The 22,787-nt window shown below is 40.8% G+C and overlaps 1 protein-coding gene across 2 annotated transcripts in view; it reads right to left on the reverse strand.

Moving 5' to 3' along the window:
* Nucleotides 1–22,635, reverse strand: part of LARS1 (leucyl-tRNA synthetase 1) — a 30,092-nt gene extending 7,457 nt beyond the window's left edge. Inside the window, exons 1-27 of one of the 2 annotated variants that reach the window (XM_086758936.1) lie at nucleotides 22,564–22,635; nucleotides 21,142–21,260; nucleotides 17,698–17,785; nucleotides 16,932–17,012; nucleotides 16,340–16,480; nucleotides 15,047–15,208; nucleotides 14,457–14,569; nucleotides 13,988–14,051; nucleotides 13,381–13,448; nucleotides 12,805–13,030; nucleotides 11,697–11,784; nucleotides 11,523–11,599; nucleotides 10,793–10,846; nucleotides 9,661–9,801; nucleotides 8,914–8,991; nucleotides 7,875–7,960; nucleotides 7,717–7,782; nucleotides 7,535–7,617; nucleotides 6,744–6,882; nucleotides 6,048–6,260; nucleotides 4,614–4,671; nucleotides 3,663–3,726; nucleotides 2,876–3,059; nucleotides 2,549–2,639; nucleotides 1,565–1,705; nucleotides 831–971; nucleotides 625–735 (exon numbers count right to left, since the gene is read on the reverse strand). In XM_086758936.1, coding sequence (XP_086615062.1) covers nucleotides 625–735; nucleotides 831–971; nucleotides 1,565–1,705; nucleotides 2,549–2,639; nucleotides 2,876–3,059; nucleotides 3,663–3,726; nucleotides 4,614–4,671; nucleotides 6,048–6,260; nucleotides 6,744–6,882; nucleotides 7,535–7,617; nucleotides 7,717–7,782; nucleotides 7,875–7,960; nucleotides 8,914–8,991; nucleotides 9,661–9,801; nucleotides 10,793–10,846; nucleotides 11,523–11,599; nucleotides 11,697–11,784; nucleotides 12,805–13,030; nucleotides 13,381–13,448; nucleotides 13,988–14,051; nucleotides 14,457–14,569; nucleotides 15,047–15,208; nucleotides 16,340–16,480; nucleotides 16,932–17,012; nucleotides 17,698–17,785; nucleotides 21,142–21,260; nucleotides 22,564–22,569 — 2,883 coding nt within the window. In that variant the 5' untranslated portion in view covers nucleotides 22,570–22,635. Of the gene's footprint in view, nucleotides 1–624; nucleotides 736–830; nucleotides 972–1,564; nucleotides 1,706–2,548; nucleotides 2,640–2,875; nucleotides 3,060–3,662; nucleotides 3,727–4,613; nucleotides 4,672–6,047; nucleotides 6,261–6,743; nucleotides 6,883–7,534; nucleotides 7,618–7,716; nucleotides 7,783–7,874; nucleotides 7,961–8,913; nucleotides 8,992–9,660; nucleotides 9,802–10,792; nucleotides 10,847–11,522; nucleotides 11,600–11,696; nucleotides 11,785–12,804; nucleotides 13,031–13,380; nucleotides 13,449–13,987; nucleotides 14,052–14,456; nucleotides 14,570–15,046; nucleotides 15,209–16,339; nucleotides 16,481–16,931; nucleotides 17,013–17,697; nucleotides 17,786–21,141; nucleotides 21,264–22,563 lie in introns of both variants that reach the window. The other variant, XM_086758937.1, reaches the window with a different exon arrangement.
* Nucleotides 22,636–22,787: the final 152 nt, after the last annotated feature.

Consider the following 22,787-nt stretch of genomic DNA (forward strand, 5'->3'; position numbering starts at 1 on the left):
TATTTCAATATCACAAGTTGGAAAAGTCATGACTATCCAACCTATCAGCTACAATGGTGATTTGTTCAAGCTGAAAAGGATGCTTCATCAACACGCCAAAATCCACTCTCATCAGTTTCCCCATATCAGAAGCACAAGTTCTTCTGCTTTCAGAAAAGCTTCTTTCTTCTACTAATGATTGATGCATTCCTTTCCAACATATTTCATGTAACAGCACTGAAGAGTACACACCTACAAAACAATGCTTCTAAGTCCACTCATCTAGTAAGGCAGCATTAATCTGTCAGTCAAGAATGTTTCCTCAGAAATATACTTGCGAAGAATATTTCAAAAGCTATCCACTTACAAAAGAAAAAAAATAACAGAATATGGGCCACTTTTTACTCAGATTGTCAAAAAACAATGAAGTCATACTGTTAAATCAACTACATTCCTTGGGACATTTTCATTAAGCACTAAAATTTATTGTACAGTTGTAAAAGCATAAAGAAAGTTAAGACTATCTTGCTTTATATTTAAATAACTTGGTAACAAATTACAGCTGATAAGCTTTTTTACAGATAGAAAAAAAGAGCCCACAAAAAAGCAGGTAAGCAGCCCAAAGGAACGGGAAAGGACGAGCACCTGATAGTGCTTGCGCAGAACTGATAAGGTGGTGTGCTGCCAAGGCGGGTAGTTCTTGGCCACATAGATGGTGCAGTGAGAAGGCTTCTGGGAAGGTTCTTTAGTAATTTTCTAAGGAAATAAAGAAAAAAAATTAGGAAGGAGTCCTGAGGCAATAAAGAGTTATCAAGTACGCACACTTAAAAAGATGACCTAGAACACTTCACCTTTCCTTTCACGGGTGCCATGTAGTTCTTGAGACGCAGTCGGAGGTCATGAGCTGCTTCCATGAGGTACTGAGAGGAGCGAATTAACACCTCATCCACGGGACCTGCTACCGGCCACGAGGCTCTCATGATGGAGTCAGGCTTTGAAGAAAGGAAGGAGTGACATGCACTGAGATGAAAACACACCGGTATCTGTTGGTTTTTCAACCCATTATAGCTCGATTGGAAACTGAAGTTCAGACAGTTTGAATCTCCATGAGCACCCCCCTATAACGAGGCTGTACAGAAGTATACAGCCAACAAGCATTTATTTGCAAGTGTGTAAAGGACTATGCATACAATTACACCTGCCATACAGCTACACAACTTCATCTACAAGCACAAGGCAATTAAAAAAAAAAACCAAACAAAATTTCAGGCATAACTGTAGGAATACTCCATTATTTAGGTTAATTTTATATCACCTCTTTGTGACTTCACAACCAAAGGGACTTGTATTAAAATGGCATGTATCATCAGAGTAACACTAACTCTGTGTGTTCACTGTCCTGTGGACAGTAAGCTACTACGGCTCTGCAGATTATAAAACACGTTTCTTATACTTGCATATGAAAGCCATCCATAAGCCTGATACGAGCCTTACAAAAAAAACCAAAAAAACAAAAAAAAAACCAAAAAAAAAAAAATCAGTAAAAGCATAGATCCTACTCAAATGACAAAACAAACACTAGTACCTTTCCCAGCAGTGACCAGATGTGCTCACATAAGTGGGGACAGATAGGAGCCAACAGCAGAGTCTGAACTTCAATAAACTGAAACACCAGCTCTCTGTGCATTCCTTCTATCGCCAGCTCACGATATTTATCTTTTGCTGCCTGAAACACAGTCAACACAACCATCGTTAAACTCCAGCTGCCACGGAGAAACACTTAGAAAAAACACAATTCTTTGCTCTAATATGCCTTTAGAAAGTAAGCAGCTTAGAACTCAGTAACGGATCAGTACAAGAACCGTATTTTCCTGAAGCACCCGAGTGTGAATCTGTCAGCTGGCCATTCAATTCCTGCATTAATATGGCACTTTTTAGAAGTGTTGATTGGCACAGACATACAAGACAAAAATACCCACAACTGTGTATCAGGTAACCATCCCGAAGAGCTTGCACAAGGACACTCATAAGTACTAAGAAAAAGGCACTGAATGTGATCTGCCATTAGAGATGTAATTCAGCCTACTTAATCCTCCTCCTGCGTACCGCGCAGCAGCCTCGTACAGGATTGTCTCTGTAACTCATTAAGTGAAGTGGCACGGTTCAGCAGACACTCCGGAGACATGGTTTATGGAATACATCAAAAAGCACACTGCTTCCAAAAAATTTTCTTGATTTATTATCTGGATTGCTTATGAAGAGTTCCTTTATAACAAAGGAGCTAAAGAAAGGAAACACTCTTTTCTAGTGTCTTTTTTTAAGTAGCTTTTTGATCATATTAGATATCAGGACTATTTACAGCATCACAGTTGTCTCCCTCTGGACCTTTGTAAAATGACAAAGGCAGACCTTTATAATTTCAGATCTATTCCATTAGAGTACTCTTGTTTCCTGGCCCAATTCTGATTCCAATTCAGCTGTATAACGAAGGATCAGAGACCTCAGCATCAAAAGAAATCCACGAAGTAACAAATAACAAATTTCTCACACTTAGAAAGAGCTCTCCTACCTGAAATTCAAAGAAGCCAGTTTTCAGAGCTTCCTTAAACATCATCTTCTCATAATTTTGGTCTGTCTTCATTATGCCTGCACTCATTTCACTAGGGAAGAAAGAGAAGTGAAGTGAAAACACCAATATTGCATGGTCTATCCCACATAACGGAAACCCTGTAAAACAACACTATCCATGTCAACGGTGCAGCACAACCGCTCAACCTATTCTGTAATATGTTTTGTTTTCTGGAATTCATTAATTCATAGAAAAAAAAAATACAGAGATGCTCCTTGCAAGAAAAAAAAAAATGGACACACTGTATTATTAGTGTTTGTACAGTACCTGGCAAAGACTCTGTCATTGAAGGTGTTGGCAGGTCCGCTTCTTAGACTGTATCTGTTTGCAATCATCTCCTTTACCCACTCCACCCATGTGTAGAGCCGAAGAATACCAGCATCTGCCATGGCTTCCACAAAGTTGGCATCTTCAACAGTGTCTCCAGCATCAGCCAAGGCTAAACGCATGCCTGAAAGAAACCAGATCAGCTAACACGGCTGGCATGCTTTGAGCTGCTAGATACAGATGCAGGAGGCATGGGACTCAAAATTACAACTAACTTTTCCTTACAAGTTAATAAAATGCAAGATGAATTTACAAACTGCCTGGCCAACTAGAGAGAGATGTCTCAAAGGATGCACTTCACCCAGGAGAGGTACACTGCCCTCCTGAGGAAGGAAACCAGAGAGACACCACGAACCAGGAGACAGTACAATCACCGTCCAAAAAACAAGAGCATGCAAGAAGGAACACGGGCATGCACGTGTACACACAGTGTGCATCAACAGTATGTGTCTGGTGTTTTGATCCCTAAGTGAGTGTGGAAGAATGAAACAGGCACCCTCTAGGAGATCTCAACACCAGGAACAGCTCTCGGCTGAAACAGGTGCTCTACTAACACGCATGCCAATTCTCTAAACAGAGCTCAGCTTTTCCAACAAGAACAGGTGCTAAGCAGTAGATTTATTGCAATTCATTACTCCAATAAACCCACTGCTCCTTTGAGAGCAAAACACTAATTTTAGTCATTTTGGCCTAACCAAAAACTAGGTGCAGGTCAGAATATACTTACCATCTGCAGAAAATTTGTCAACAGCTTGAGCCAGGGTAAGAAAGTTGCCCGTAGATTTAGACATCTGAAATAAACAAAAATTTATTTGTTTCCTCAGACGTCCATTTCCTTGTGGGATAAGCAAGACAGATAGAATAAGAGTTTGCATTGAGAAAGTATTTTCTCATGAATCACAGCAAAAGCAATTCAGTAAACCTGAACTAGGTCTCGCAGCAAAAGCAGACTGAACTTGGCAGCCACTCCTCTAACTCCTGAATGCTGAACTTAAGACTTGCCTGAGGTGCTACCACTAAGGTCCACGCACACCACAGCTGCAGGGAGATGGCAGCTGCCGTCTGCACCGCTTGGTTTCCACCCAGACCTGTCAGGCTTTGACAGCAGGTACACCAAAACTGAACACCACAAGTCACCCAAATTAAACTTAAATACTACTTCAGAACTGGTATTTTTCAGCTCATCCTGCAGTGATTTTTTCAAGAAGGACTCTGGTGGGGGTTTTTGCTTCATATTAGACAGGCTCCAAGGCCTAACTCCTGGGTTCAGGTACTTGTAAATTCAATTAAATGCAATTTCAGAACTTGCATGCGTTAGCAAGTTATTGGCACAAATTTTTGCCTCTCACTGTACCTACTGCAATGCTTAACAAAGCTAAAATTTAGTCCCAAAAAGAAAAAATAATTCTACATTCTATATTACCCTAAAACTTAACAGAAGTGCACCGAAATCTTTACTAAACTGGTGAAGCTATGCAAGAGCTAACTTAAGTGTTAGAACTGGAGGAAAGGCAGGTCTTTCCCTCTGATGAATTAAAAACTGGAGGGCACCAATGAAGAAACTAGACTTTTCACTATTTCCTCCTCTTAAATTCCAAAAAGGATTTCTCCAATCTGTCTGGCAAGCACATATTTTGACAACCACAAAAGCCATCTCACAGATGAAACCTCACTATACCTTTTCAGAATTGAGCAGAAGATGTCCATTTGCTCTCACAGCTACTGGCCATTTTTCTCTGAAGACAAGATACAAAGCATTTGTTAAAGTAAATACATTTTCTCTTTTAAAAAAAGAAACAAACACTTTATGTTCCAGTTTGGGATGAACATCTTAAGTGGAATCTTCAAAAAATACCTAGGAGGCATCTTTTAAAAAATTAAGGAGTGTCTTTGAAGACGAAATACAAGGGCCGGGGATTATCATGGCTGAAAGGCAAAGCAGGGAGCACTGCACCTACAATTATATCACTTACGGCACCTCCCTGATTCAGTTACACTTAATTTAAAAGCCAGAGACTGGCATTGCACAGCAGCATTTGGGAGAGCTAGGCCCCACATATCCCAGCCTAGGGAGGAAGCAGGTATCAAATTCCCGCCAACCATCTTTACATAGCCAAGAAAACAGCTTTTCCTACATACAGCCTTCAACAAGTCCTAAACAGAGGTTCAAAGGAATGCAAACGTGGTATCTTCAAGCACACACCTTTTTAAAAGCACCATGTGATCAGCAAGGATTCCAACCTGTACTGCACAGGCCATGGGAGTATCTATACACTGTTTTCATGATCCTTGAGAAGTAGTCAAGAAAATTTTAACTATAATTAAGCCACTTGAAATTCCAGTGCAGCAATACAATTCAACACTGGAAAATCCATAGGAGACACAGAATACATTTGACTTTTCCAAAACAGGCCAATGAAAGCTGAAGTTAAAATTTGCTCCTTGCTTTTAAATGTTTGCTTTTTCATGTGGCTACCTGAGTATTTCACGCCTCTATAGACAGCTAAAACAAATGAAAAATAACACAAAACACCACAATTCCAAAATCAGCTGCATTTGGATTTAGCTCTAGATGCTACTACTTAGCATTCTGTCCACTTCCAAAGGAGGAAAAAAAACTAAATGCCATTTCAACATATTTTTACACACATCCTCTGAAGCAGCACCGAGCCAAGGTACTGTTTAGTCAGGACATATAAATCCTTGCATTTGCTCTAGAGGTTATTGAAATTGGCAAGTCAATTACGCCACACGCTAAAATTCCAGTGTTTAGAACAAACAACATCTCTGCAACTTGACTAGAATTCGTATTGCACAGTTAGATTTCAGTTTTGCTTTAAACAATGTTTTACAATTTGTATGTAAGAATCTTGCATCTTAAAATCTTTAAGGGAGTCTAGAAAAAAAACCAGGGGAAAATAACAGTAAAAAGCCTTTACTTTCAATAATTTCTTCTACAGACAACCATAACAAAGCTGCCATGTGAAAAAATACATTTTTAACCTAATTCTGAATGTTGTACAGCCCAACAAAGCCATTAGCAAATGCACCAGAACTACAAACTCTCCAGCCTTGGTCTCCTGCGTGCCTGCACTGTTATCTCCAAACTCACCTTTGATCAGACCACATAGCCACGTGATTATAGAGGTAGTACGACAGGTGATTTGGAACAAGATCTTTGCCAGAAACTCTGAGGTCCACAGGATACCAAAATTCAAACTCCTCCTTTAGCTTGTCCAACTTTTCTTTTGGAATCTCTGTTTTAGGAAACGGAGCTGCCTTGAAGAAGATGTAATCCCAGACTTCTTTGCTCATTTGATGTGCCCTGCACAGAATTAGTCCCGTATTGAGATGGCAGTACAACTTGCCACAGCATTTTGAATAAGATAGCTTAGAACTGTTGATTCATTCTCACAACGTACCCCATTTTACACGCACAGCAAACATGGACAAAGAGTGTCCAGGTACTTTGTCAAAGATCAGATGAGTGAGTCCAGCATCAGAAACAAAATCCCAACTCAGAACTGCTCAAGTCATGCCCTGCTTAAAAAGCCCTTTGATATCTCCCAGTAAAGCATTAAAACTCCCATAAAGAAAAAGTAATTAATAATTAAAGCATAATCTTGAACATCCTGGAAACCCAATTATTTCTTTTCCAAATGCCATGCCCCACCCAACACCACTTGTGACCGTAACTGAATACTGAAAACCCACTACTAGAACCTAAATTTCTCTGCCCTCCCTTGCACTAGGTCATGAGATAAGCACACCTCATTAACCAGAAAGCTTAATGATTCACACTGCTTACCCAATGCCTAGAGGAGATTCTCCTTGGCCCCTCAGGTTCCCTCCCTGTAAGAGATGTGCCACGGTGTAGTAGGCCATGTAGATAGTGGAATCAGAGAGCGATTCTATCAGCCACTGTTCATCCCAAGGTAATCGGGTACCTGGAAGAGGAGCAAGCCTGGTGTCAGGCACAGTCACTATCATCCCTGCTGACAAGCATGACACACAAGCAGTTTATGGCTCTCAGTGGAACGTATATAGATACACACACAAATATATATGGAAGTACTCATGCTTACGCTTTTAAAAACACTTTAAAAAAAACCCCTCAACTTATGCATTTGAAAATTTTATCAAAGAGCAAACACTTGCTATTTTTGTCCTCAGCTTCTTAACACAACTTTCAAAGAAATTTCAGCTAGTGATGGCTTGCCATATATTATAATGCAGTTATAACAGCTGTCCCATGCCATAGGCCACACAAGATGAACGCTATTCAGAATTTAAGAACACCCAAGAAATTATATTAGCTCCTTCTTCTTGAGGTCCCTTCCAAATCAATGGCCCAGACAGAAAGCTACAGAGATGCCACACGGAATCACTGTAGTAATGCAAAAATAAAAATCACCCCAGCCACATGTGTTTTCAAGAAACTGTGCTTTCTCTGGCACGCTGGCTCAAGATGCAAGTTGGATAAATCTGTTCTACACTTACCTAAACCATTTTGGATTCAGATAGCACTTAAGCCTTCAAATGAAGGGATGAGTAGCACCTTCATGAAGCACTGAGCGAGAAAAGGAGTGTTGTGCCTACCTAAGCCGTATGTCCTGGAGCATGCATGCTCTTGTAGCCAACCTAAAGTAGCTTCAAAATTTCTCCTAGTCTCTTCACAAAACCTATAAGAAATAAACTATTACTACTTACTCCTCTCAGTCCTCTTAGATTACCACCACCAGCAAACGATCACCCCCTTAACATCCACTTGTATAACTTACGTCTCCAGATGTTTCAAGCACTCTGCTGCCTGTTTCTTCCAGTTCACTTCACCATAATCTAAATACCTACAGTCAGGAAAAGTTTACTGTAATAAAGCCATCCACAATTAGTGTATAATTGGGCAGTAACTTCATAAATACAGCTTTACTTCACTTACCACTGGTCACAGAGGGCCACAACACATTCATCAGCAGATCTCGATATAACTTGTTTCTCAGGTTCCATATAAATCATGGCTTCACCCTAAGAATTGAAAAGGCAATAAAAGCTAAGATTTAAGCACTTAGCAAAGTCTTCAAAATCCTCACATCCTATTAAAAATAGGATCCTCTCCATTCTGATCTGTTTTACAGCATTTATTGCATGGCTTTGACCACTGCACAGGCTCCTTGCCTCAGTATTTGCTTTATGAAAACTGGGCACTACTTGACTATGTAATTCTCGGAGGTATCAGTTCACATAATTTGGTAAAGAATGTCTCCACGCATGACAAAACGGAGGACAGTGGCACAAAATATTACTCATTGACTATGCCCCTACTGATTAAAACTGCTACTAGAAAAACTGGGGCCGAGCGGCAGGGCAGAGGTGGGGCGGGTAAAGAAAAATACAACGGTAAGCTTGAATTCTGCCTTCACAAACCACGTATTCTGATGCAGGGTGAAACAGGATTAAATGCTGTATTGTAATCCGAACATAACAGTTCTGCAACAAGGGAACACTGACTAAATAACTGAAGTCTCTCTCACTTCCAGTCCTCATCCGGAAAAAACTTTTTAAAGAGATGACACAATCATTGTTCCCTTACTCCTCCTGCTTTGCACGAGGAACCCCAGAAAGAGGGCGTCTACATGTGACAAGTAACTTTTATTGGCAGGCTTGGAAAAGACTGACAATTCCGATCTTACACTTCCAGTATCTTCCCAACTATATCAAAGATTAAATCAAACCACCCAAATATTTCCTAGACAAGGGGATGGGATAAAACAGGGAATAAGAAGTCTCTAATTAAGCTGTTGATCCCGCTTAGTCCAAGAACACAAGGTCTTTCTTCTGTCAGTATTTCGTACTCTGTAGCTATCCAAAGCACCAAGAGGACTGCAGAACAAAACAGAGATGTTTCTTCAGCAACCCAGCTACTGTAAAAAACACAAAATGGGTAATTTAAAAGAAGCCGTGCGCATACTACCACATACATTATCCACCATCATCTTCTGAATAAGTTTCTTGACATCTTGAACTTTTTGTCCTTTGAATTCATCCACCAACATTACCTGTAAAAGACAGGAGTTGCATTTAAAAAAAAAAAATTAACAAGAAATCAGTGCAATAGCTCTTTAAATCAGCATAAAGAAGTAGTAGTTACCACAATCTTTGACACACAAAAAATATGAATATGAGGGGTTTTTTTTCTTCATTAAACAGATGGTTAGCTTTACTCCAAATACATTAGTATACAGGTCAGCGCGCACACAGACAAATCGAACACAGTCAGTCAAAAATAAATTGTTGCCAGCTTACAAGAAATAGCTGAGGAATACATCATAGCAAGTCATTACACAAGTAAAGACAGGAGCTTTAAAAAAAAAAAAGAAACCGCACCACACACTAACACACTGCTCTCTTCCTATCAGTTTCCAAACCAATACTTCTAACAAAATTGATCAACTCCCCAGAATGTGATCACTTGCTAGCAAAGCAGATCACGAGTCTCAGTTTGCAGTCATACATTCCTCCCTTCTCTTTCTTTAATTCTCCATAACTCTTCCAACTGCAGAATCTGACTTCAGGAGAAGTCTGAATAAGAAGTGGTCTGGAGAAAAAAGTCTCCTTTCTTGCAGTCTTTTTTTTTTTTCTTATTCTTTATCTTTACCCACTTTTTTTTTTTCCCCTCCTAATCAAACTCAGTAAGAAAACACTTATCAAAATCTTTTATTACTTACTCCTTCATAAAATCCTTTCAGGTACACTCTTTCCTTGGCCTCAGCAAGTTTCTCTCTGTCATTCTGGCTCTGGATTTTGAGCTCATCACAGATTGATGGAGCACAAAGGTTACCATAGCCTGGGATTTCAATAATGGGCACCTGAGAATAAAAAAAAAAAAAAGTGTCAGATATTCAGTTTAAATCATCTCAGTGTAATAAAATCTACACAAAGTTTTGTTTCCTGGATTTCACAAGCATCCCTAGAAATGACACACAGAACGAAGCAGACACAAGTGTATTTTGCTGGTTTCGCAGTCCTGAGGCTGACAGGAGAGTCTGAATCAGCGACTATGAAGGCACGGGGAAAAGGCAGTTGTTACTAGTTACCTGGGCGTGTTTGTGCTGCATGGTGTCTTGGCCAAAAGCAATACTGAACAAAGAACCCTAACGGCAGCAGAAGCAGGTGCTAGGGCTGATGTCAAACTTCTACTGTATTGTGCTACTCTGAATTTGCGGCATCTATTACTAATCAAGTTACACAGGACTTAGAGTATTAGTGCAATTCCACTCATCAAATAAAAAAATTCCTGGCAGTCCCCAGGGTGCCTCCTGACCTGCCCTCCTACAAGCAGTAACCCAGGTTTATCTCCTGACACGGCACCAGTATCAAGCTATACCAGTACTGAAGCTAGTCAGTGGAAGCAAGGGTAACACAGAACACTGGGACGGCTTTACCTGTAAACCTGTGTTTCCTAATGAAAATGGATTCAGCCACGAGTCTGCATTAATAGTGAGGGACTTCATCTCTTTGCACAGAACAGATCCAATAATCATCTGACCACTACGGCTGTAAGTTTTAATCAAGCAACAGATTATCTGTGTAACAATACAATCCATTCTCCAAAATGGTAATTCCCACAAAAATTAATACTTTCCTTTATCCCTTAAGTATAGCATAGGATAAAAAAATCTTGATTGCAACCCCTAACACATCAAATATTATTGCTATAGCAAGAAATGAAAACTTTAAACTTTTCAGCTTTTTCAGTTGAAGATGACTTTAAATAGAAACTCTGGAAAAGGCGGGCACAGTTCTTGGCACATTGCTCATCAGTGTGTACTGCAGATGGACACACGTGGGTGTACTCACCGGTTCAAATGGCAGGACCATTTCATCTTTGATGCCATACTTCACCCTCAAAGCCTTGGAAAGTTAGAAGAAAAAAAAAAAAAAAAAAGCAATATGGTTAGAAGAAAAATCTTCCAGATTTAAAGGTTTTTATCTATTCATAGGGTCTTTCTTGCACATAGTATTTTGTTCTAAAGCAGATAAAGCCACTTCCCTGCCTTCTCACCATTTCTCACACCTGGGTTTAACCCCTGCCTCATTTCAAGGTGATTCTTTGTCATAACTGCCCACATTTTTAAGAGGAAAAAAACACTATTGTTCTACCCTGAAAATTAGTGGGACAAGAATTCAATAGTCAGAGATAGCTGTTTAGACACTGATGTACTCTTGAAGCTGTAACAACAACAGCTACTTTACGTCTCATCTGAAATTTATACAGAGGTCTTAATCTCATCTCTGGAAGTCATTTCCTGAATTCCAAAGGAATTTATTTTGATTTCACTGGTGCTCTTCTATACCTTAACATGCAGCAGAAGTTACATGGTTCTAATCCAAAACTCTTCTTGAAGCCTGAGAATAAAAAAAATCTGTGGCAGCTGGTTTTAACTTAATTTATTTTTAACTACTTTGAATTCAAGTTAGGGCTGGCAAAACTCCGGTTCAAGGGAGTTTCATTTTATCCACTGGATATTTGCTTTTGACGCTCCACACTACAGAAAGGAAACAGAAGCAATTCAGTTAACAGACTGACCTGCTTTTTTTTCAAATCTCTCAGGGCTGCAATGTCATCCGGAGAATCAGACGGAACGCTTGTTACCACTCCAGTTCCTTGACAAAGAGAGACAACAGAGAAAAAGATTAGTCAACGCATATTGAATGCACAGCGTGCATCAAACAGGCTTTGGGAGATGCTGCTGTAAGTTACCTTTATCTTCCTTGATCGTGAGCATGGGAAGAGCATATATAACTTTGTAGGTGGTGAGGGGTGCCAAAAGCGCAGCACCAAGAATCTCCTGTGCAGGACAAGGGAACATCATTACAATAAATAGCACTATTTCAGCCTAGCTGAGCAAGCTCTCCTGGCTGGTATTCTTTACAATTGCTGGTATTCCTTACAGATCACAAACAAATAAGATAGATATATATATAGTTAGACAAGGAGAAATAGATATGAGAAGCATATGTGTTCCAGCTGAGAGGTATATGGACTATTTATTGGTAGAAAAGTCGAATACCAGATAATATAGAGAAAAGCAAAACTAGTGAACGTGTAGAGCTGTAAAAAGAGTAAGCAGGAGAACAGTTTGCCTCCAAATATCTGAAGCACATCAACATAGGAATGAATTAGGAAGCTGGAGTCAAGAGCTAGATTAAACAAAGGCAGGAAAAGCGTATTGTCAAGACCATTTATGCACTGACAGGAGGTAATCTAGATGTTGCAGTAGTCTTCTGCCTCTTTAATTTGCTTCAATTCACATCAAGTCTCCTAACAAGGAAACAAAAACTGTATTTTCTACTTCATCCTTCAAAGGAGGATCAAGAAAGACAGTGTCAAGTTTTAGTGAATGGAGATGAAGTGATGTAAACAGCATGAAAGTACTTTGTACTAGGATGAAAATGCCACTAACTACACTTACTCTGCTAAGCTAAAAAAGCCTCATTCAGAAAGATGTACTGGAAGTTTCAGCATCAACAAAATGTAATAGCTAGAAATGGTCATGTGAAAAACATTCTTCCCCCCTCCCTTTCCTTCTCTGTAGAGAAATTATCGCTCTTCCTGCCACGCACAAAACCATTCATTCATCAACTGACGCTAAGGCAACACTCACACACTGGTCCACAGGGAAGTGCATCAGGTTAACCTCCCAGCTGCCAAGGAAGCTGTCTGCTGCTTCTTTAGTCACTACACACTCCAAAACTCTTGTAATAATAGTTCCTGTATTTTCTTTGTAAGTAGAATTCTCCCATCATCTTTGTAAGTATAAGCTTCACAGGAATAGATAAGCCTGACCAGCAAGCTGCAAGATGCTTACTTCTCCCATCAGCTCCTTGACAACAGGTACGACTCCATTATCTTTTGTAAAGCCCTGGTAGGACATGTTCCTGGCAGCTCTTTGGGTACAGATAAAAATATCCCCATTCACAGTTTCAAAGCCGATGTACTTCATATCTGGGCGAACCCAGCAGTTAGTCTGTCCAAACATGGTCTCTGGCCTGAGTGTAGCAGCCACCAGGAAGATATTTTTTCCTCTTAAGCCACTGGAGGGAAAAAAAAGTGTTTTATAAGTCACCAAAATAAAAACATTCAGGACAATACAGAACATGCTTTGAAGGTAATATGAACTTTTAAGTAACATTTCCTAAGGGATGAAAGTGGGTAATTAAGCTCCTTGTGGGTTTTTTATTTTCTTTTTTTTTTTAAAAAACTCCAATTGTAGTTCCACACAGACTAGTGAATATAGCAGCTCAAAATGGAGACCAGGTCTTTAAAGTGACAGAAGTAACAGGGCAAAATTAAATTCTGCATTAGGCAAAGGAGACTGTCTAATTTAACGGTCACTTCTGGCCATAAGATAGAACCGATTTGCCACGACGAATTCAAGACCTACCTCAATTTTGCAGGATAAGGATCTAACACCTTCATTTTTATTAGCGTATATTCTTGTGGCCCGACACCCTACAATTCACATAAACAACGCAGCAATCAATATACGGCATCGACTCCAGCAGTAAGGAACATAAATCCTGTTCCACAGTAACCTAACCCAGGTGCTATTCAAGGTACTGATGCTTTCTTCAAAGTAAATCACGTTCCCATCGATACAAACAGCTGTTTACTGAACTGCAGGCTGGAGAGAGAGGTTATACTTTATTCCTGTGTCCAAATTTACTCATGACAGCCACTAGCTCAGCAACAGCTAAGTTAGTAACAGCTTAATTGTTTTGTTTCAACAGGTAGATAATGATACGATGTAGCGACGCTCTGGCAGAAATTGCCAAATAATCACAAAAACCAGCAACAATGGAAAACAGTATACATAGCTCAAAACAAATATTCTCAGTAGAGGAGTTCATTCAATTTTCACAAGTCCTGACAACTGAGAACCAGTAACTCTGTATGTACAAAATACATTTTGCTCCAAGATACAATTTATTTTTACATTCAGTATTTAAGATCATAAACAATGCATTTAAAAAGGCAATTAAAAACGTTACCTCTCCTGTCTGCCTGTCATGATCCATGCAAGGCTGTCCATCTTTCGGAGAATAAATTGTATATCTAGAAGAAGGTATGTTTTCATTTAGTAGCAAATGCCGTAAGTAGACCAAGAGGGGGGAAAAAGAAAAAAAAAAAAAAAAAATACCTCAATGGTATTTTCAGATTTTGCATAAATCTCTTTCCAGCAATGTTCATGTTTGGTTTTTGCAAGAGCTTTCAGTATTGGTCCCATTTTACTTTGAGTTGGTATCCACAGAAAAAATAAAATAGGAACACAATCTCACACACTTTGCTGGCACGATAAATGTACTACCTTACTCCATCTAAAAGAGTATTTGAAATTAAGAGCTTTTCATTTAATGAGAGTTATAAGCACGCTCCAGAGACACGTCATAGGGCTCCATCTTTGGCAAAGCTGAGATAATCCATACTCACAATAAACCCAGAGTTGAGTGGTAGGCTTACCGTTTCCCAAACTTAATTTTATTTCTTTCCTTTAATGTCAGAAATTGCCATCGTACAAAGGAATCGTAATAAGGATTAATATCTGTAGTAACGAAAGAACGCCTCCAATCCACCTGGAAATGAGCAAGAGTGTCTTTGGTAAGTAAATACAATAAAGACATTCTTCAAGGAACCTCACAATAGAAAAAAATACTATTTTAAAAATAAAAATAAGTTTCTCTCCAAAAACACAATACAAGCGCATATCACACAAAAGGTGCATGCTTAAAAACATAACTATGCAGTCTGTATGGGCATGGTCTTCCAGAGCTGAGAAGTCAAAAACTTGAGGCCCCATCTGCTTACTGTGAATTTCAGTGATTTTGTAGTAGCTTTAACCAACCACTCAAGCTGAATTTCAGCACTATCTTGCTTCATAATCTCTACCTGTCTTTATTTTCAAAAATCTTTTGTCAGTAGGACAAGTACCTCTATTTAATATCACACCATTGCTCTTCCTAGAAGTGCCACCAATACTGACTACAGAATAATAAACGTGCGATAAACGTGCAGTTGCTCGCGTAATTGAATTTTAGATTTCACACAGTTACCTTCAATCCCATGCTTTTCAGATCCTGGACAGCAAGGGGAGGGAAATAATCCAGCCAATGCTCAGCTTCAGAAAAACTGACTACTTCTTCATCAGAAAGACCCAAAGACTTCATGATTCCCCACTGGTATTTGGAAGACCCAGTCTTGGCAGCAGCCTTGCTCTGAAAGGACAACTGCGATTAGGAAAAAGTGCACGTTCTTGTATCCACAATAGCTGTATATGCTCGAGAGTATTTTTCTCTACCAATGTTAGGTTTTCCATTTCCAGATACGCAAGTTAATACAAATATTCTAGCATCCCTTCTCGAGTAGTGAAGACTAATAACCAGAGTTTTTATCTACACGATTTCCTAGCTTGTATTCAGTTGTACAAACACTACCCCCCTCTTTTCAACTGCTAACTGTGTAAATCTGATACACCTGCAGAAAGGGTGTGCCACGACAACTGGCAAACCAGTGCACTGAGGTCCTGATCAAACAAACGGGTGCGTTCACCATGAAAAGGTGGAGCACTCCTGCACCACATCCTTGTATCGAAAAAACTTTCTGCTGTTACTTTGCTCATATTGCTTTTTCCAGATATTGTCCCTGGAATATCTTATGTCTCTACCCAACAGCAACTAGGTACCTGCAGGAGCAGGCAAGGTCACATCTGCTGTTGATGCAGAGCAGACAATCTCAAATCTAATGCTTCCAGCGTGACGATCTCTCTCGCATACATAAACAATATACGTAAAAACATCTCTAAATTTTTCCTAGACATGATTCTTTTCCCTGATTTGTGATACTCCCCAAGTTAGAAATCTCATTTAAACACCTGATAAGCCAAAATAGCTTGGATGATTTTACGTTGCGTATCTAGCCTGTTCTGGCTACATCCCAATTTACTAGAGAATAATCAGGACTGCAGGTGTATACACCCCCTACCACTGAGAAAGGGGGGTTACTTCCCACAGCTGCTTGTGAATGCTTTGTGCAGGTGGCAGGGGAGGGGGCGGCAGGAAATCAGAGTATTACTCTGGATGATCTCATTTTTCTCAGGAAACTACTAAGCAGTGTAGTTAGCTCACCACTAAGATTTCATGCACTAAAATGGTATCTCTGGAACCACACAGTTGATGTCTTTTTTTTCAAGTCTACCTTAAAAGTAGCCAGCTAACTTGGAAAAAACAATCTAAATATTTGTATCACAAGTTTATCTGAGAAATGTGAAAGAGAAAAAACCCATAATGCATACTTTGAAGCTTTGAGAGCACAGCTACCGATCCACAAAGTCTTTGTTTAAAATTTACCTTTTTGCCTTTGGCTTTGTCTTTGATGATAATTTCTTCTTCTTTTTTAGCTGAATTTTCTTCCTCCTCTTCTTCCTCATCAGGAAATTCCGGTGGGCAGCCATACAATTCCATTTCTCTTTTTAGCTTATCTGCACAAGCCTAAATAGAGTTATTGGTAGTCTATCAGCACTTCGCTGGGGCAGTTGCTTCAATGACAGCTAAGGAGTGCTTTTTACTGATAACACTTTGCATTTCACTACAATGCTTTAAACTTTTTCTGGACATTACATTAACTTCTAGGAGATCTTGCAACTTCAAGAATGCCTGCCACGGCAGGAAGAGGTTTACAATGAGGATTTTCTTGCAAACGAAAAATACAATAGATAAACTTAATTTTAAAGTATTTTTTCTTCTAGAAAGTCATAATGTATAGTTCAAGCACAACACATCTTTACTACAAATTCAGGTTCCAAATCACACTACCTTGATGAATTTATTAAAAAATTAACATGATATTCCAGATGGACAGTAAGCAGTGCTCTAAGTAGTCTTAAGTACAAAAAAAAAAAAAAAACTTAGAAAAAGGCCTCAGCAACTCATAGCATCTTACCTTTATAGGCATCCCAGTGCAGTGCAGACCAAATGGAAACAAGCAGTTCTTTCCCTTTAGCCTCTGGTACCCAACTGCGAACTGAAGTGGAAAATTGGAACAGATGAAACAAGAATGGCAGGAGGTTAAATTAGCATCCTTCTCAAAAAATAAGTGAATTCCTTCTCTAACATGAAACTACTAAAAGACAGACAAATGCAGTCAACAGCAAGGAAAGGAAGCTAAGTAAAGGAAAAGAAGGTGAAACCAGATTTTTGTTACCAGATCTGCCACTGCCTGGCAGCAGAAGTGCAAGCTTTCCTAATTTTCAGGGGGCTGGTTTTGACTAGAGAGGAATGGGAGCAAAGAAGAGAGCGATTTTGTGGAATCCTATCCACTAGTATCTAAAGTCTGTTAACACACAGGTACTAGAGCACAGCATTCACAAACAAAAGAGACAAGATCTCCTGTGAGGTTTGTGCCATTGAGCAGCTAGACAAACGGCGAGAAGCCGCGTCGCCTAAAAATCTCAGTAAATCTGAAAGAATGAATAGGAGAAACACCTGTACTCTAGTCTCCTAGAATTAAAAAAAAGCCATCAGTAACATTTCTCTTCAACCAGGAATATTTCCACATAAAATACGGAGAAAAAGGTAACTCTGAATTGAGTCATCAGTGAATCTATAAAGTAATTAACAAGGCATTCTGTTAGCTCAAAATTTAACTACAAATTTAGCATTTGTCCAGAAGTGGTATTTAAAGGTGTTAGCAAAAGGAAAATTTTTACCTCACATTTAGATAAAGAAAATGTGTGTCCCAGGTGAAGGCGGCCGTTCATGTAGGGATAAGGAAACGTAACAAAGTACTTCCCTCTGCTGAGAAGAAATTAAAGGAAAAAAAATGTAATTAGATTTTAAAATGGCCATCAGAAGATGCACAAGTAAAACAGTTAAGTGGTATGTTCAGCTGTTACCAGGTCATGGTGACATTAAAATAATATTTTCCCTGCCAGTAACATAAGTCTTTGATTTTAAAGAAATCATATACTAACAGGTTTCATCATCTTTAAAAAAAAAAAAAGGCAAAAAGAAAAAACACACATAGGACTGACATCACAGAGAAACTTTGAAATAGCTACAACACCTTCCCAAAGCTAAAAAGTTCTAATCCTGCTTCTGTAAGTTAGCTACTGAAAAGGCTTGAAGTAACTTATTTAACCTCCCAGTGTCCGAGCTCAGGTCTCCTAGTGGCACCCACTGCAAATAATCACTCATTTCACAGAGATACGTTGTTACACGGTCCTTTGAATGTATCTCCTATTGTTTTAACCCGCCCTCCAAAGGCAACCACCGTCATTTCCAGCTCTGCAGCACATGGTAAACTTCTGCCTCCACTTTTGCACTCTTCTTCATGCCTTATCTCTTCCGTTCAGCCACTACCACTGATGTATAAACATGCAGAAATAAAGGCCAAGTCACTTGTTTGCTTACAAAATATAACGATTTGAGCAGTTGCCACATGTTACACCACTGTGGTTATTATCATGGTTTAGTCTGACTTTCCCACCACACAGATAACTAACCTGATATCGCCAAGGTCCCCGCTTTTGCAGTCAGAGACCCAGCCAAATACTAAAGCTGTTCCACAAGGATGCCTCCCTCTACACTGGGAAGAGCATCAACCCTGTTCATTGAGGAGTTGTGCTCCCAAGCATGCTAAGCATTTCCAGAGGTTCTGTCTTAAAAAAGTTTCTCAGGGTTACAAAAATAAAACCAAGAGGTAAATGATCTTTCTTAAGCCCACAGGACACTCCCTTCACCCGTGAAACACGCTTCCTCCCCACCGCTCTGCTCCATCCCCTCCTCGGGCGGTCAGGAACCAGCTCACCACGTGCTGCCACCCTCACAGCCCTGAGCAAGCGTGACCAAGGCAACTCAGCAGCTGTCCCCCAGCAGCTCACTCCAGCAGCGGTGCACACACCGCAGCGAACCCTGTCAGGTAATGGGATGGAGCACAACATCACAGCTGGGAGCTGCTCAGGCTCTAGAGCAGACTGTATCACCTCGTGGAAAGCAAAGAGAGTCCAGACCAGCACTACACGTGCCTGCTTTTTAGAAGAACCAGCTTCAGAAGGCTGAGAAGAATTATTAAACCAACCAGGCAGGAGAAAATTTAAACAAAGAAATAAGCACCTTCTACAACCAACAGAGAGCTGCTCAGGAATATTTTACCACGAGACCAGAAAGACATTACCAAAGCAAAATGTTATGTTGACCAAAACCAGCTTAGATTAAAAGTAGAATGCGCTATTAAAAAAAAAAAAAAAAAAAAAAAAACCCCTTACCTAGCAAATAAGAAAACAGGATAAAATTCATAGCAGTTGAAATTAATTAGAAGAGGCAACTATCAAAAAGGAAAGGAAAAAGACCCAGAGAAACTTAAGTACAGATTCACACACAGAGATGATGCCAGCAAGAAGGTTTCTTCTTTTACTTTAGCAAAATAAAAGAACCAAGGTCTTCCTACCAATGGCATTATTACATGGAAACAGCAGACAACAAGAGGTGGGTCAGACACACTCCCTCCAGAAACACAATGAAATTGCGCTAGCAGAGGAAGTTTCAAGCAAAGTAGCAGAAATTGAAGAAATGCAGTGATTGGAACAGAAGTTAAAGAACCTCATCGTTAACAAAAAACTTCAGATAATAATAACAAAATAAATCAGGAACATTGCTAGCCATTAAAACAACCTGGGATGATCTGTGGTGGAATTCCATTCTTTTTAAATAAGGGTTAGATTTTTTCCTAGGGAATCTCCTCTAGTTCAAGCAGGAACTGTATGAAGAGTAAGTCTGAGTTTTGGAAAAGGCCAACCACATTTTAAGTCAGCTCTCCTGGCCCGTTTTCTGTGAATAACTAATATTTAATATTGATACAGCTATTCCTGCTATCACTTCCTAGGACTGAGTTTTGCACAAACAGCACCAGATCTCTTACAGCAGTTCCATCAACATCACAGCAGAGATTTACAAGTTTAATGCAAGAAAAAAACATTGTAAGTAAAGCCTTTGCCTGGCACAGAGGAAATCCCACTGCACCTACGCGAGGACTGACAGCAGAAATGTTCATGCCAGCACCACCTCTCTCCTCTAGGGTAGTAGTACCAGCTATTTTATAAAAACAGACAGAAGGTTAAGACAAAATCCTGAGATAAATACATGGCATTTTAACTTGAAGTGTAAGAACAATATTTTAGCACAGGAGCTGTTTCTCTATTTATAAGACAATCAGATGTCACCATGATGAACACTGAAATTTCGTATTAAATTGCTCTGTATCATAAAGCTGACCTACTACTTTCATCTTCAGTCAGAAATTAAGTATTAATTATAGCCCTAAATTTCAACCTGTAAGACAGTGAACACTTAAAAGCACACACTGCATTTTTCTTTTAAGTAAAAAACAAGTCCTACAGTGTGAGCAACACACACTTCCACACAGCAGTTTTTATTACCCCTCCTAATTCAGCATTCCAATCTTCTGATCCATTGGGTTTTTCACTCTTTACTCAGTCCTGGGACTAATTTTGCTGCAGCTGTAGATCACAACAGAAGAAGTGCAGATAGAAGCTCTACGACTAACAAGGCAGCGCGCAAACCTCTGCAATACAGTTCACGTACTAAAAGAAGTCACGGCACCTCACCGGTGGAACAGTAATGACCATATGCTTGGCCTTCGTCCATTTCTACGAAAAGTAAAACAGGTTGGCCTACTCCAGGATGCAAGCTACTCGTTAATAATTTTATTTTCTCAGTGAAGCAGAGCAACTACACACCTTCCTCCAGATAGAGGTGGTCCTTTCTAACTGGGAGAGTAAAAGCCCTCCAGTAGCAAGGGCTCAGGCATCATACTGAGAAGCCTCCTCCCTGTCAAAAAGTAGAAGTTACCAAAGATAATCCATTTTATAAACCTCCAAGGGTACTGATACTACCAAGAAACGAGCAGAAGGCTTTTTCGTCCTACTGGAACTTGTCCAACTCAGGCACACCACTGCTTTATTTACCAGCCACAGAAATGCGCACTTAATGCGTAAGTACCTCTGGATAATCCAAGAACACTATTCATTCAAAAGAGGCCACTTACTTCCCCTCTGGGTTTTGAAGGAAAAAAGTTCCCTTGAAAAGACCTTTCAAGCAGTTAAAGATAAAACCTGTAAAAAATGTAATGATACCTCTTTTGGTTCTGCCTCTCCGAAGCACTAATCTCAAAGATTCGCTCATCATCCCACTTTCGCTGGATCTCTGTTTCAATTTTCTTCAGGAAATCAACTTTTGCTGTCCCTTTACGTTCCTGCTAAACAGAAAGAGGAAGAAAAGTCTGGCTGAATACGTTAACAAATGTAGAATTGTAACACATTACAGACCACCCCCGAACTCCTTTCGTTACAGGCAAGCAAGACTCCGTAACACTGCAGCATAACCTCACACCAGAGCATCATTAACATGAGGAATGACTGGTCCACATAAATCTGCATCCTTAAGATTCAGCTTTCTGAAACAAGATCAAAAATCTGTAGGAAAAGGGTTAACAACATTTTTTTCCAAGGCAAAGGACTCCACAGTAGCCAGCATAACACACACACACAAGCAAACTGATCATCTTGCCAATAACTAACAAATTCACAGGTGTCTGAACTGAGGAGATCGGAGTGGGTATACATCATAATTGAAGAAAACCCTGGAATTCTATTTTTGTTCCAGACTCTTCTTAAAACCCACGTAATGTTTTTTCACCTTTCTATACACTAAGTGGGAACAATACTTTCTGTACCAGGAGAAAAGTCTGGCATATAAGCCTACTGAAACCATAGTGCATAAAGAGAGTTCTTCAGGTCAATTACTTTAAATTATTTCAAATTCCATTGGTGATTCAACATCACCATTAAGCGTTAAATACTCCCTCTCCTTATTCTTCTATCACACAACATACTGCAAGCGTTAAAGGCTAAATACACCACAGATAGTGCAGCTGTAAACCCTGCGGCACACCAAGCTGGGGGCTTGGCGTTGGCCCGCCCAAGAGCAAGGCTGTGCGAAGGCACCCGGGGCAGGAGCTGTGCCTGACGGCGCTCACACAAGCGAGGAGAGCTGACTAGCAACAGAAGCACTACAGCAAGCCTCAGAACACCTTTACAAGAAAAGCAAAGCTATGACGATAACTTAATGAAAGGCTGTAACCGTGCCAAAGAGGTTAATCACGCGCCTCTCGCTCCCCTGCGCTACCGAATCACTCGCCCATCTTTCACTAATGATCATCTCGCCTACAGAAACGTGGCACCAGCTGCACAACGCGGCTCGGCCTTTCACAGTCCCGTGAGCCGGGGCTTCTACGAGCCCCGTAAGTCACCGAGACACACTGCCGACCGGTACCGGCGGCCGAGGCAAAGCAGAAGGGCGGGCACCCCCTCCCGGGACAGCCCCCCACGCCGCCACACTGCGCCGGGAACCGACGCGCAGGAAACGGCCCCGGGCCGGGAGAGCCACGCTGGCACCGAGGGCGGCACGGGGGCCCGGCCAGCCGCCCCGGCGGACACTCCGCACAGGCCCCGCCGCGGGGAGCGGGGAGCCGCTGCCCGCACGCCGCCCGCACTCACCGCCATGCTGCCGGCCGCCGCGCCTGCCGGGAGCGCCAGCGCCCCGCCCCACGGGGCCGCGCCCAGCGCCCGCCGGCGGCCGGGCCGCACCAAAGCGCCGGGGCCGGGGGGGGAGCTGGTCTGGACTGGGCCGAGCCGGGCCGTACCAAGGCCGGGGGAGGCGGGGCCGGGCCGTACGGAGGTGGCGACCCACGGGCCGTTTGTAGCGGGAAGGCCGCTACGGC

The sequence above is a fragment of the Chlamydotis macqueenii genome, chromosome 14, assembly GCF_036417535.1.
Source record: "Chlamydotis macqueenii isolate bChlMac1 chromosome 14, bChlMac1.mat, whole genome shotgun sequence".
Lineage (NCBI taxonomy): Eukaryota > Metazoa > Chordata > Aves > Otidiformes > Otididae > Chlamydotis > Chlamydotis macqueenii.